The 14,466-nt window shown below is 37.0% G+C and overlaps 2 protein-coding genes across 2 annotated transcripts; one reads left to right on the forward strand and one right to left on the reverse strand.

Annotated features, from left to right (window-relative positions):
- The first annotated feature begins 2,885 nt into the window (after positions 1-2,885).
- On the forward strand, positions 2,886-4,006 carry tmem187 (transmembrane protein 187). Its single transcript, XM_015383222.1, has one exon. It carries the CDS (start codon positions 2,963-2,965, stop codon positions 3,746-3,748), a length of 786 nt encoding a protein of 261 aa, XP_015238708.1. The 5' UTR covers positions 2,886-2,962; the 3' UTR covers positions 3,749-4,006.
- Positions 4,007-4,665: 659 nt separating this feature from the next.
- Positions 4,666-13,046, reverse strand: LOC107090055 (dnaJ homolog subfamily A member 3, mitochondrial-like). Its single transcript, XM_015383215.1, has 12 exons — positions 12,837-13,046; positions 10,384-10,520; positions 10,188-10,271; positions 9,868-10,077; positions 8,325-8,477; positions 8,094-8,241; positions 7,865-7,929; positions 7,601-7,729; positions 7,201-7,316; positions 6,471-6,565; positions 5,695-5,826; positions 4,666-5,561 (listed from the first exon to the last, which is right to left on the reverse strand). The coding sequence occupies exons 1-11, from the start codon at positions 13,039-13,041 to the stop codon at positions 5,708-5,710; spliced, it is 1,461 nt and encodes a 486-aa protein (XP_015238701.1). The 5' UTR covers positions 13,042-13,046; the 3' UTR covers positions 4,666-5,561; positions 5,695-5,707.
- Positions 13,047-14,466: the final 1,420 nt, after the last annotated feature.

Genomic DNA, 14,466 nt, shown 5'->3' on the forward strand with positions numbered 1-14,466 from the left:
TATGTAGATATTTATAGGACGGACACTAAGATGGACCCTTGGGGAACGCCACATGTGATTTTTGTGGTCTTCAGATATTCGTTGTAATGTATATCAAACTATGAACATAATTGATTTATGCTTGTCTTGAAATAAGATATTGTGAATTGGTAATATATAAATAAGCTGGGTTTAATTAACTTTATGGCTATCATGACTTCAATAAAACTGGGAATGGTGGAATGGCGACCATCTTAAAGACCTTAAAATGAAAGGACATTTAAGCAGTCCTTCATGAATGGCGAATACAATGTCTGAAGTGAAATCAGTAGCACTGATACTTTTTGTTTTCTTAAGCTCCAGTTCAGTTTGTCCTTACGTTCGACCATAAACTGATAAAATAAAGATGTAACGTTGGCCTCTTTGTGTTATGGTTTAAAGAGTATGACTTGAAAGACTACCAAAGAATTTTAAGTGTCTGAGCTTTTGACACTCTGGCTACTTAGCTTTCACATGTGTGTCTGTTTAAGCTCATCAGGCGGGGAACTTTGACTAGACGACAAGATTTAAGATTCTGATTGGAAAAATAAACCACCTCTGATTTAGAAAGGAGTAAAAATTCAGTCATGATTAACACCACATGTCAGCTTGTCATCATGTAACACAGCTTTGCAAGTTTGGTGTTTCTTTCTTGTCCAATGGCAAGTCATGTGTAGCTGCTCTCATGTATCTATCAAATACAACAAATGAGTTCATTTTAATGTTTATTCCTCAGTTTGTATAGTCAAGGCCACAGTGGTCAGTCCAGATGACTCAGTCCATAATGGTTTAGTTGCTTCCAGAAACTTTTTGACAGGTCTTTTTCATTCAAACATCAACAGTTTGAATTTCATTGTTTTCTGTGAAAGTTTCACCCAAACGTTGGAAATGAGGAATGTGATTAAGTCAGTGACTGATACCGATGCTAGAAAACAGTTGATTGATCCTGCACTCAGTGAGATTTGATATACTGCAGCACTACAAGTGTATAAACTTTTACATAAAAGGGTTCAATACGGAAACCATTTTCATAGTTTTTTCATAACAAAAAGTTGCCTTGTATTTCAATACGCTTGATTTGCTTAACTTACTCATAGATAGATGCTCTATGTAGGATTTTAATATCTATACAAGCTTAAAAAAAAGTACAGAGAGAAGCAATTTAATTCCAGAAATTTTGATTTTATTTTGATTTTTGAGAACCTGAATACATTAGATCGCAACATTGTTCCACCTAAATACTAGAAATACTACAGATATTATACTTTGTTGATAAGTCATGAAAATATGCCTCCGATCAAAATATTCTCAACAGGTTGAGCGTATTTTTACTGAAACTTCCATTAGAAAGCAACTGTTGTAATCTGTGTGCAGTGATATTTAAAGTTTTACTTTTCCTTTACTTCTAGGTCTTTTTGTTTAAAAAAATCTGCTTTGCCTAAATGTTTTTATAAAGCTCGAGTTGTGGTCAGACCTGTGTACAGTAATCATATGATTGTTTAGACACATTAAACAAAGAGCCCAGCTTACAAAGCATGTAGAGCAAAATGGTTATTGTAGCTGTGATTATGAAAACAGAAAAGCGATTGCAAACTAAATGCTGCCACCTGTGGTAATTTATTTGTATTACAAATACCTTTTTTCTTCTCTTTCACTAGTAGTACTTTATTAGTTTCTTGATCCGGCTTTACATTTATGGAGGACCAATCCTGCCATAATTAAAAATAAATACAGAAATAAATAAATGCTCCTAAACTAAATAAGCATACAATTAATTCCCCCCAAAAAATACAATAATCAAGATAGAAATTTAATTATAGAGTGAATCGTAAATGCATATATCTCTTTTAATTAGCTTCTTTGTTTTTTACCCTTTGTAATACTTACCTTATTTATTTATTACATGTTATAATCTTCAGCTTTTTTTATTTATTTATTAATTATTTCTTTAAGTATTTATTTATGTGCATAATATTTTTCTGGTTTATTCTTCCCTTGTATTTTTTTACCCTAGTTATTTCTTCGCCGCTATTTCTTTCTGCCTGCCCTTTTTACGTTTCTGTATGCATTTCTGCTTTATTATGCAAATTAAGAGGTGTGTGTCTTAGAGGGTTAAAGTTATAAGTGTTGACTTTATTATTTTTCGTTTGGACACTCTGAAAGACCGTGTGTTTCAGTTAGCGGCACACGTGGACACAGATGTCGACAATGTAGTTTTTCAGAATATGGAGGAAGCGGCCCAAATTCTTATCTCAGTCACTAAGGACAGCGGTGAAGTTGGTTTAAAGTTGGATGTTGGATATTCAAGCTCTGCGAAGTCAGCGGAATCTAGCAAATGCTTGATCCGACTGAGGGACTCCGATACATTTTTATTCAATCATGGCAGGATTGGTCCTCTATACACATTATGAAATCAGAAGTTTAAGTGAGAGCATAGAGTATCACTAATAATGACAAACATAAAAACTGTGGGTTTTTTACATGAGCCATTTTATGATGGCAAGAGGGCTGCAGCTTTTCAGGGTTGTTTTAAGTTAAATTTCAATCATTTTATTTATGTAGCCCAATTCACAACTCTTTTATAGTCAATTTCAACTAATCATCCAGACTGAAAATTAAAAAGTTTCATATTTAAGGAAACTCAATAGTTTGCATTGATTCATTAACGGAGTATGTATTAATAACATAAACTTTAATAAAACTTTAATTAAAAACTTTAATTTTTTTTTATAAACTGCAATTTAAAAAAAGATATGGCGGACCATCGGGGGACAGTATGAGTAGCACACAGCCAATCCAAAACCTGGAAACAAAACACATGACTCTGAAACAAGGAAATAAACAAGGCTGCTGCGTTTGATCCTAAAGCCTGTTAGTGTCAGCATTATTCACTCTGTCCATTTTCTTTCCAGTCGATGGAATATATTTGCCATTTATAGGAAGAATGAGGTCGGCTCTGCTTCACGTAATGGTGATTTTCATATTTTGTGTTGCTCTGGCAAATACGAACCTGTTCAGTGAAGTTGAAGTGGACTTGAACTATGAGCATTATGCAGAAAACAGGGCTGAAAACCTGCCTGCGTTCTTAGCAATGCCCTTCAACTGTGTGGTTAACCTTGGTTATATCTTCATGGGACTGTACTGGCTGCTCTGGAGCAAAGCCGCTAATGAAACGGAGCAAAGCTGCTACCTGAGGCAGGTCTTTGCCCTCATGGCTGTGTTTTACGCACCGGTACAGTGGACGCGCCTCGCAACGCTCCGGCGCGCTCCCGCGGTGCTGGACCAGTGGCTCACTTTGCCGATCTTTGCGTGGGTTCCTGCGTGGATTGACTACATAGAGCGCGCGCCAGGGAAGTGGCGCCCGGCACGCGCAGCGGTCATTGAACTCTGCTCCGTTGCCAGCTACGGCCTGGCTCTTGCTCACGCGCGAGGCTTCGAGGTGGCGCTGGGATGTCACGTGGCCATAGCTCTGTACAGAGGGATTCGCGTGCAACTGAAGCGCGGGGACGCGCGCACAATGGGCTACCTCCAGCTGGCTGTGATGTCCTGTGCCGGATTCGTGGTGCTAAAGCTGTTGGATCACTGGCTGGCTCAGCACTGGATCTTCCAGAGACTGACGGGACACTTCTGGTCTAAAGTGTGTGACGTGCTGCAGTTTCATTACAGCTTCTGTTTCCTGACTGCACTAACAGACAAGGCACAGAGGAAATCTGCAGCACAGCGGAAATGATCAGGATAATGAATCTCTTGCAATAGTGCCTTTATTGTCATTATAGAAATGTGTGAGATTAAAAAGATGCTCCTCAGCAGTTGAGGGATAGAATGAAATACATAACACAGCAACTTCACCAACATTCATGTAAACCTGCAGATAGCTTACCTCCTGATTAACCTCCAATAGGCCTTAATCCTAATAAAACAGTCATGTTACAGGCTTTTCTTTAATGGTATCATTTCTGGTTTGTAATAACTCTTTACATTTTTCATGTAGCATCAGTTTAGAAAGAAGTGTGTGTGTGTGTATATATATATATATATATATATATATATATATATATATATATATATATATATATATAAAATTTATATGTGAAGTGTCTAAATGAATAGCACTATAATTTTAATTAAGTTGTACATGAAAGAATACAACATAAAATGCTTCCAGCATTAACAAAAAAGCAACTTAAAGGGCTTTGAATGATAAAAAACAAAGCAAATAATTTTAACAGCTAAAACATTTTTGATTAATATAACATTTATCAGCCCTGCGATGGACTGGTGACCCATCCAAGGTGTACCCCACCTCTCGCCCATAGACAGCTGGAGATGGGCACCAGCACCCCTTGCAACCACAACAGAGATACGGCGTGACAGAAAATGGATGAATGGATGGATAACATTTATCATAAAATTAATTTTGAGGGTAAAACGAGTACAGACTTCAGACTTTAACATTAAAACTGGTTGTGTGTGATCAGAAGGAATTCACTGAAAACAAAGTTTATCAGGATCTTCTCAACCTGCCATCCCCAGCAGAAACATCCAGTGCATCGCCAGGCAGCAAGCCCAGTCTGAGATTTTCGCTTCACTTCTATGAAAAAGTGGGTGTTCCTCAAGGTAATATTGTGTGGTCTGACCGATTTATTTGGTTCTTTTTTTTTTTTAAGCTAAAAACCCTGCGGCTTCTCCCTGTGGTCTCTTTATTTGTCCTAGCTTGCTCCACACTGACGAAGCTCATCATCCAATAATCCTGTAATCATGGCCTCACTTTGAGACCATGGCTGTTACACACAAAAATGTCTGTCAGGTTTATTTTAAATAGTGCTGTTAAATCCTCTTCTTTCCCCGAAAAAAGTCAAAGTCAGACACTCTACAGTAAAGGAGATACAAATGGTAACTGAACTTTCCTTTTCAGTTTTATTTCTCATAAGTCTTTGCAACAGAAAAAAAACTTAACTCATTACAATAAAAACATTTGAATGGTTGAAGCTTATGATTTAAGTGTAAACCGCAGCCTTAGAAAAAACAACATATACCTATAAACTATTTCTATATAAACACTTGTGTGGAATGGATGTTGCTTTGGGCTTAAACATATGGGATAAATTATTCCATCATATCTAATCTAACTTAGGGTAAAACGATGTGCAATATTTAAAGTAGAACCATGAAATTAGACGAGCGTTCATGTTTTAATAAGCTTCTCATTTATACAGTTTATTTGTAGGAAGTTGTCACAATGAAGTATTTCCATCTATGAAGCTGCTTCAACAAGAGCGCAACAGTTCTCAGCTGCCTCTACTTTCTTTCATTGCTTTATTGATCTTGAGTTCCTTTTCCACTTTCTGTCTGTAGTGAAATATGAGTGGGTGTGTGGATAGATAGACCACGCCAGTTTGCCAACATCTGCTTTAGATATTTCAGTACTTCTTCCTACAAACAACAAACGCCACATGGGCCGAACCATTTTAGGCTTCATTTTCACAGAAAGCGTTGCGGCCGTCCAGTCTGTAGGTGCAGATTTGTTTCTTCCTTTGTGTCATCTGCAAAATTAGAATGGGAAGAGTAAAAATAAGCACAGCCACACGAGACCTTTGTTCCTGTGTTGCTAATGTTGGTTAAAATAATAATTTTAACATCCATCATTCTGTCAGGGGAGGATTTTAAATATCTGACCTGCTGCTGCGTGTTAGCTAAACATTTTCTTTAGTTTGGAAAAGAAACCTCCTTCCTCCTTCTGTTTGTCCTGCGGCTCCTCCTTAGATGAGGTCGACTTTGTGCTGGATTCTGAGGTGCTGCTGCCCCCTCCTGGACAGAGAAGACATTTTATTAGGGGAGGGACCAACATGGCAGATCTCAACAACATTGGATCACTAAAGCTTGATTTGGACCAAATGGTTTACCTCTGATAAGAATTCAAAAGATAAAACTGTCAAATGTCCTTTTAAAGATTGTTCACTATCATACCTCACTGGTTATACACCATTGCTTAGTGTAATAATGTCTCAAAACAAACAGATGTGTTTTATAAATTGTAGAAGGTTGAATATTATACCAAAGAAGGCAAATTATTTCAGTACCAAAATATCTGGCTAACAATTCGGAAAAGCAACTTTAACTAGACTTTAAAAGACAGGGACATTTATTAAGGACAGGCTGAAACATCAGATCAAAGTTTCTGATGCTTAATGCTTTTCATTTTAGTGTGGAAAATCTGCAAATAGAAGCATCACATTAACTGGTCTGTAATGCTTTTAACTTAACAATCCTGCTTGTTTAATATTTTTATTGCAGATTCTTCCAAATATCCAACTCAAGTATTCCAACCCCCCTCCAAAAAGGGTGTAGCTGGGTGTTGGAATCGATATACTAATCAGTTAAAAGTCATTTTAGGTTTGAGTCGACATTATACAGGTTTATTTACACTAATACATCGGAACCATCTTACTGACCTGCTGAAGGGTTGACACCGTTGACAGACCCCTGAACATCCGTCTCCTCCTCTGCATAGCTAAGCAGCAGCGAACGCTGCCTTCGAGTTAACTTCCTGCAGGAAAAGGAGACAACATGAGAAGGCAGTATGAGCCAAATGAAACCAATTCTCACCAAAATCTCTCAAAATATGAACATGTTAATGAACCATTTTTTTAATATTTCTAAGTCAGGGTGACATATTAAAGAAGGCTATAATAATGATTAAAATTATTCCTAAGTTCATTGTATTTATTTATTTAAAAACTTTTAAACCTGGAAGGATTGTGAATAAAAATGACCCAAAGTTTATGTAATAAATAGGGAACTCTAAATGTATTCCTACAATGACAGATATAGATTTGAAGCATCAAATGAACAGGCAAAGATGATAAAATATGTAAGAGGAAAATTAATTTAAAAAGTAAATAAATGGTAGGCTGAAGCATGTTATTTAAGCCCCTCTATGTAAAGCTTTTTGCACATTTCCACTGGTGTTTATGCTGCTTTATCTTTGATGATAAGCTCCAAGTTTTCAGCTTTAAATGCCTCCTTTCCATCACCTTTATCTCCCATCATTGATTACTATCCGATTCAAGTCAATAATCTGATCAACTACAGAGTTGATATTACTTTGACAAGGAAGACGAAATCAAAATTGAGCGGAACAATGAAGCTTGATAGGGGTCAACACACATGTACGGGTCTTACGTAGGCACTTTAATCTTGATGTGAACATAATGATCTCCATAACTGTAGCTGTTCATCCTCCGAATGCCCTTCCCCTGTAACCGGATCACCTGATCAGCCTGACATCCGGAAGGGATCTGAAACAGACAACAGTTGGACTGATCAAGTCTGTGATATTAGAGTATACAACCATATAAGAAGTATAACCTGAGCTTTATTTTTTTTTTTTTATTATCACCCACAAAGAAACTGTGTATATTGGGGGAAACAGAGGAAAGCAGATTGTAACCATACCACATAAAACACACAAACATGATAGCAAAGAGTAAAATCAAAGACAGTTTAACTGGCACATTAAAGTCCAATGTGTGAAACGCTCCACAGATATTCTTAATGGGTAATCTGTATATGGCTCACTTACCGCTATGCTGATGGTCTCATACAGGCCCTGTGTTGTGGCTGTGCCTCCAAGTATGGCCTGGGCTACAGAGATTAAAGCATCTGAGTGGATGTCTGTTCCGTTTCGCCTAAATACAGGGCTTTTCTGGACCTGCAAGATCAAATATATCACAGTGTACAAATCCTGGATTGACTGACACACTTTATTATAGAAAAGTAAAATATGATTCATTATATAACAGCAAAAACGTTTTTAAAAAGACATCGGCGTTTGTTAAGAACTTACCCTAAATGTTATAAGAATTTCTTTTGATCCTACTGCCATGCGCACAGTCTGACCATTTTCCACGCCTGCAAAAAAATCAACACATTGGAGGCCTCAAACTTGATGCTAGCCTAGCCGAACACGAGCTAAACACAGGCGAGGAATCTCAAAAGAAAAGTTTTTTCACTCAAGACAAAGATTTCCAAACATATTAACTTGATTTATCCATCATCAGAAGGTAAGAACCCACCTGAAGGAACCGGCACCGTCACAGTCTGCCTCTTTTTGGTTTGGCCCGACCCTCGGCACAAAACGCAGGGTGTGTTTATGATGCTCCCTTTCCCACTGCATCGCCGACACGTGCTGCGCATCATGAAAGGACCGGTGCTGATGGTCTCCTGCAGCAGGATGGACAGATAAGTTCTCAGTGATGGTTCAACCTGAGGGGCTTAAAGGGCTCTGAATGTAGTCCAAAACTCACCACTCCTGTCCCGTTGCAGTACTGACACTGAGACACCCGAGTGCCCGGCTCATTGCCCCTCCCATCGCACCTTGGACAGTTGTCGTCAATGTTCACGCTCAGCTGCTTACTTGCTCCCTTCGCTGCCTCAGAAAAAGTGAGCTCCATTACATACTGTAGGAGAACAGAGGAGGATTCACTATAAAGCACATTTTAAAACAATTATTTTGTTTAATGTTACTAAAAAAGTTATTTTCAACGACTTAAGCTTTAAAGGTAAGGACAGTGGATCTCAAAAGTATGCAGAAGACTCATGGTGAATCATTTCAGAACTTAAAGTGACTTATTTATTAGATACCTGGTAAAACTTCACTAAAACAAATTGAAAGGAGGAGTATATGTACTTTATTAGAAACTTTGACTCTCCTTGTAGGATTTTGAAGACTTGCTCATTTACATTCTTTTCTGAGGCCATAGTGTACAGAGAAAGAACATCATTTCACTGTACACATTTAACAGTTTGCAGAAGGGTATAAAGCACATTTCACCAGCAATCAATACTCAGTGGAACAAAGTAAGGATGGATGGAGATAACCTAAGCTAGCCAAAAGTCCTGAGGGTCTCCTGAGGATGAGCCTCACAATCTTTACAGGACTACAGCAGGGCAGACTAGGGCTCCAACTAGGCCTGCAGCCATCGAATCTTCCTATTTTATCATTTATTCTTCTCGAATAGTCAAAATGGAGAAGAAAAAATGAAAAAGGGTAATTTAGATGTCATATGTAGTTTATAGTGGTTTAGATTCTTTAAAATGCATGCAAGGTGCAAGACAACAATATGAGCCAGAATTTTTTTCATATGGCACCAGCATGAATTTCATATCGCTTGCAGCCCGGCTCTTTCTTTCAGCCTTTTTCACAGTTAAATTTCCTGTGATTCCCTTACTAGTGTATATGACCAGGAAAACCCCCTGCTCTAGATAGTGATTCTAGGGAATGACTTGACAATTGTTCTAATAATAGATTAATCACAATTAACCTAATTAATCCTTTCAGCCATAGCTCCAACTATTAATCATTTGGATAATCAATTTAGTTGCTTATTTTTTATATATATAATCAATGGTATAGCAAAATGTAATTAATAGAAGATTGTTTTACCGAATTAAATCCAGTTGAAGCCTAAATTATGCTACTTGAGGAGATCTAACTGGAGCATATATACAGACAAAGAAGGTTTTCCATCCTAAATGTTTATACATTTTGTGCAGTTTTGTTTTAATTAATGCTGTAAGTTGGTTGTTCTTTCATGTTTTACAGTATATATATTTCAGTTAATTATTAAACAAATACTTAATTAGATGAAAACTAAGCCAAGTTTTTTATTTTGTCCTCAAATAGATCTGCTTATATGCATACTGCAGAATATTTACCAAATCAATGATGGAAAAGGTTTGAGAAGCATTCAATATGGTCTCATGTTTTATATCACAAAAAACGTCCCCCCCCCCTTTTAACAATGAGAGCCACTGCATCTCTGTATTTAATCCAATATCATTAGTTACCTCAGGCCTTTGGTCAAACATGTTGTTAATGTCTCCAAAGCCCATCCCCCCAGCAAACTCTCCAAAAATCTTTCTGAAGAGCTCTTCAGGGTCAATGGTGGTCCCCCCTGCCCTATAGTACTGCTGATGGCCCGCTCCACTTCGGCTCGGGTCAAAGCCTGCTGCTCCGTAGGTATCATACTGTTTTCTCTTCACCTCGTCGCTCAAAACCTGGAGAAATAAACACATGAATGGGATAAATTGTAAACTAAACCTGCAAGCTCTCTTTTCAATAACTGAATTTTAAATATGTACTCTAAAGAAATGGAGACATGTTGTACCTCATATGCTTCAGCCAGCTTCGCAAACTTCTCTTTTGCCTCTGGATCATCTGGGTTTGTGTCTGGATGGTACTTTTTCGCCAGCTGATGATGATAAATGTGTAAAAGTAACGGCAAAAAACCACAATTTAAATGTAATAACCTTTGTATTAAAGTTTGTTTTAGGGTTGGAAAAGTGTTTGAATGTGTTTTAGACCTGATAATAAGCCTTTTTGATTTCTTTCTGGGAGGCACTGCGAGCGACACCCAAGATCTCATAGAGGTCCTGCTTGTTTTTCAATCTGCAGCTGGTGTGGAAAGAGTGGCAGCTCATGCCATGGGGACATTTCACGCCTATAATGGAGCATAAAAGGACAAAATAAAAATAAAAGGTGATTAAAGGCTTTTATTGTGCATAAAAAAAACCTATGAATGTTTAATACTTCTACAGAAACATTATCAAACTGATATGGAAGCCTTCCGATAATAGAAATAAATAACCAGATTCCTAAAACACATAAAAAATGGGAACCATTTTAGTGATTAATTCTCTACATATGGCAAACCATAATTAATAACTTAATTATCTTACATATTTATTAATAACGGTCATATATGCACATATATACATTTAGAATAGAAAATCTCTTTATTGTCCCACAATGGGGAAATTGTGGTGTTACAGCAGCAAAAAATGAGAGTAAAAGTGGTCACACAAATGTGGACCTTACAAAAGTGAATAAAAAAAAAATTATGTTGCCACAACAAATGGACCTATGAGTACTTTGATCAAATTACAGCGACATAAAGTCATATTTTTAGTCATGTCATAACATGTAATAAGCAGACAGCTTTATCCTATATCCTGGTATATCTCAAGTCACAAAGTGCTTGTTTAAACAGAAAATGTTTTTGTATTTTTATTTATAGATCCCTAGATGTTTGTACATTACATTTCCAGGGCTGTCAACTCTCACCAATTGGGAGTGAGACTCACCCATCCCAGTGTCATCACATACTCTTATTCCATATTCCCAATTTCTCACCCTAAAAAATGAGACCTTAAAACTCAGATCTGTTCCACCTATTTATGTATAAAAATACCATGATGATCAAAATCCAGTCTGCGTTGTTAATTTAACAATGCTAACACATGAGGACATGCCAGGTTCATATCGAGTCCAGATTACCACTGTGCCAGGTTTTGAAAAAAGACAGTTGTTACGAGGTATGTCATGTTAATCTTGTCTCATCTGGACTAGGACAATTCTCTTTGTAAATTATTGAAGATTTTTAAGCAATCTAGTGCTTGAGTAAATATGAATAAAAAATACAGCAGCTAGCCTAAATTATTGAAGTGGAGACTGAGGGTAGGATAACATGAAATGGTTTGTTTCTCTTTACCTGGTTAAAATCCCAGTTTAAGTCCATGTTTTACTCACAAGTTAAATAATTATTGCACAGTCTAGTTTAATAATCTCCTGTTGGCATTTAGGAGTAATTAAACCAACACAAATATCTTAATTCTTAAAGCTTCCAGGTTTGCCTCTCAAACCCATAGGAGGTCCACAAAAAGAAAAAGAATCATTACTTTTTATTTTTTTAAAGATCAGCCACCAAAGAAAAGACCAACCACATCCAGAGAGGATGTGCAGAACAACTCAGTTATCCTGGATTCATAGAGGAGGAACCACAACGATGTTCTTCTTTTATTATTACTTATCATATTCATTTATCTTTATTTTGTTACATTAAATATGTTTAAAAACTTAATTTCCATCACACCTTCCAAACTGAAACATCCAGAGAAGAGCTGTCTCCTGTCTTGGTGAGTTTTTATAAAATCTACAGCCTCCTAGAAAGTCTGAATTATTTAACTGTTTTTTTCAAATGGTATGAAAACTAATCACATAATGAAAAAAGCTTTTTAATCCTTAGCCTATAACAAAATACTCATACAGTGTAGTTTGCATAGGTTTCGATTGCTCTGGTTCCAGTATCACTGCCAGTAATCCAGTAATAGCTTATTAGTTTCCCATTGTTTAATATGATTGAACTGCAGATAATAATTAATGAACTAAGTTGTGAAATTCTTAGTTTAAAGTATATTTAAGATGCAAGTATTTTAGTGGAGCCCTTTCTTCTTTACTTCAATTCTCAAAAAATCACCAGAATGTAGAAAATAATGTATATTATGAAAAAAAAGTGTTCCACATAACTACAGATCACTTATTGTTACTCAGTAATATTTACTGTGCTATAAAAATGCCCCATTTTGCCACTTTGTTTCAGTTAAATCCTCTGAAGCTCCCATCCTCATCTAACCCTGACAGGGTTTCCTGTCCAAACTATTTCAAAATCTCCCCCCAAGGTTTGGTGAAAAGTTGGCAGCCCTGCATTTTCTGCAGATGCAGAGGGTTTCTGATCTGCTCTGATGTCAGAGGGGTTTAATGGCCAGCTGCAGAGGTGATGCAGACCCTTCAGGGTTTTCTACCAGAACTTTCACAGCAGCTGTTGCATCATCTCTACACCAAGGTTAGCTGACTTGATAAATGCAGAGAAACAACACACGTCATTCCACTCCCTCGAGATCAAAGCTAGGTTTTATTAAAAACTACTACTTTGTTAGCCTCTTTTACAATTTGTTTGCGGTTATGCAAGTCTTCTCACCTGTCAGAGCCCTCAATGTCACCGAATGACGGGGAGCCCAGGAGCTCAGGCTGGCTGCTATCCCTCCCCGGTGAGGCTGACAGGCTGCCGCCTGGAGAGCTCCTCCATGTCTGCTTGAAGTGGCGACAACACGGCTGCTGAACCGGCCAGGACAAACTGAAGTTCCCAGCAGGCGTGTAGTCAGCCGGCTAGCGGGGCACGCCATGTTTTTCGGCACTACCGCTGTTCGTTAGTAGAAGTGCGCATGCTCAAGAGGGGTAAAGCGGAAATGGCCTTTCAAAATAAAAATAAATAGAAAATAAAAAGTTATAATAAATAAAATGAGATTAAATAAATCAGTTTGTACGTAAGCCTAATTCAAAATGTAACACGTTTTATCATAAACCGTTTTCATGGCAGTTTGAACGTTTCAGTTCTGGCGAGGAATATTTTTGTTTGTTTTTTGTGGGGTTAAATTTTATTCAGCGTTGTTTTTTATGTATATATTTTTGGGATTTTTTTTTCACATTTTTTTTATTAGCATTTGTCTCCAATGCAATGGATAAACATTGTGAGACACGGAACGGACACTAGATGACAGTATTGAGCTGAGCGATGATTTCATCAATTCCTGCTGTCAATAATAAATGAATCCATCATTGGATACACGAGCACAGTTTAACCAACAATGGTTTATGTGTTGACCTATGTGAATGTTCAAGACTCCTGGCAAAGTTGGTAGCATGTGCCAGGGGTGGAGCTAGATGGGGGACCAGGGGTGGCCATGGCCACCCTCAGCCAATTATTGGCCACCCCTACCATTTTTTCCCTCTAATACAGATGGTGGCAGCAGTAATACTCTCAAGTGGAATATTCCAACCATTTTTCATGTATTAACAATTACTTGACAACAACAACAAAAAAAACTGTGGTTAATTATGCACATCAATATACTAACATTAAAGATAATAGGTGCAGAATGCCTGCTCTTCAGAAATAGATTTTGTTTTATTCGGTAAAGAGAAAATGTCTCTACAAGTCACTTAGAGGTCTTCAGTGAAATTATAGATACATAACTGTTTTAGTAAAAACTTAATAAATAATCAATTTATTTAGATATTTGTGTTTGTAAATATCAATTTTTTGCAGAATAATTACTGATAAAACTAGGTAAGTAATGACAATGGAAAAGATGTTCACCCAAAACTCAAACCTGAAAGAATTTTCTCCACTAAAAAGGATGTGGGAAAGTATAACTTGTCTTTATTAAGAAAATATGGATGTTTTGCTTGTTAATTTTCCTGTTGGAACAGAATAGATTGACCTTGAGGTTTTGGTACCTATCTACTTTCGGCCACCCCTCAGTTTACATTAATTATTGCCTGGCCACCCTTATAAACATTTTCTGGCTATGCCTCTGGCATGGACGCATTAAAAAGATGTTATGGCGTGGTTGTGACTGTCACCATTTTTTAATTAAACAAATTAAATAATTTTTTTTTCAAACAGTTAGCCTAAAAACATGAAGTATAGAGTAAGTAAGTAAGAGGTATAAGAATGTAGAAATTCAAGTTTAGAGTTTAGGGAACATTTAAGAAAAGTCTCTTTGAGCAAATGTTCACAAGAAAAAAAAAACATTCCTTGAAAGTAA

This window comes from Cyprinodon variegatus, unplaced genomic scaffold (genome assembly GCF_000732505.1).
Source record: "Cyprinodon variegatus isolate N-32 unplaced genomic scaffold, C_variegatus-1.0 Scaffold278, whole genome shotgun sequence".
Classification (NCBI taxonomy): Eukaryota; Metazoa; Chordata; class Actinopteri; order Cyprinodontiformes; family Cyprinodontidae; genus Cyprinodon; species Cyprinodon variegatus.

What these genes read in the sequence shown, in the direction of transcription:
- tmem187 (XM_015383222.1), top strand. Translation starts at nt 2,963, where the DNA reads ATGAGGTCGGCTCTGCTTCACGTAATGGTGATTTTCATATTTTGTGTT.
- LOC107090055 (XM_015383215.1), bottom strand. Translation starts at nt 13,041, where the DNA reads ATGGCGTGCCCCGCTAGCCGGCTGACTACACGCCTGCTGGGAACTTCA. An exon ending in TCAAAAAGGCTTATTATCAG is followed by an intron (nt 10,272 to 10,383) that starts GTCTAAAACACA and finishes TATCATCATCAG; the next exon opens with CTGGCGAAAAAGTACCATCC. An exon ending in TGTTTGACCAAAGGCCTGAG is followed by an intron (nt 8,478 to 9,867) that starts GTAACTAATGAT and finishes GTTCTCCTACAG; the next exon opens with TATGTAATGGAGCTCACTTT.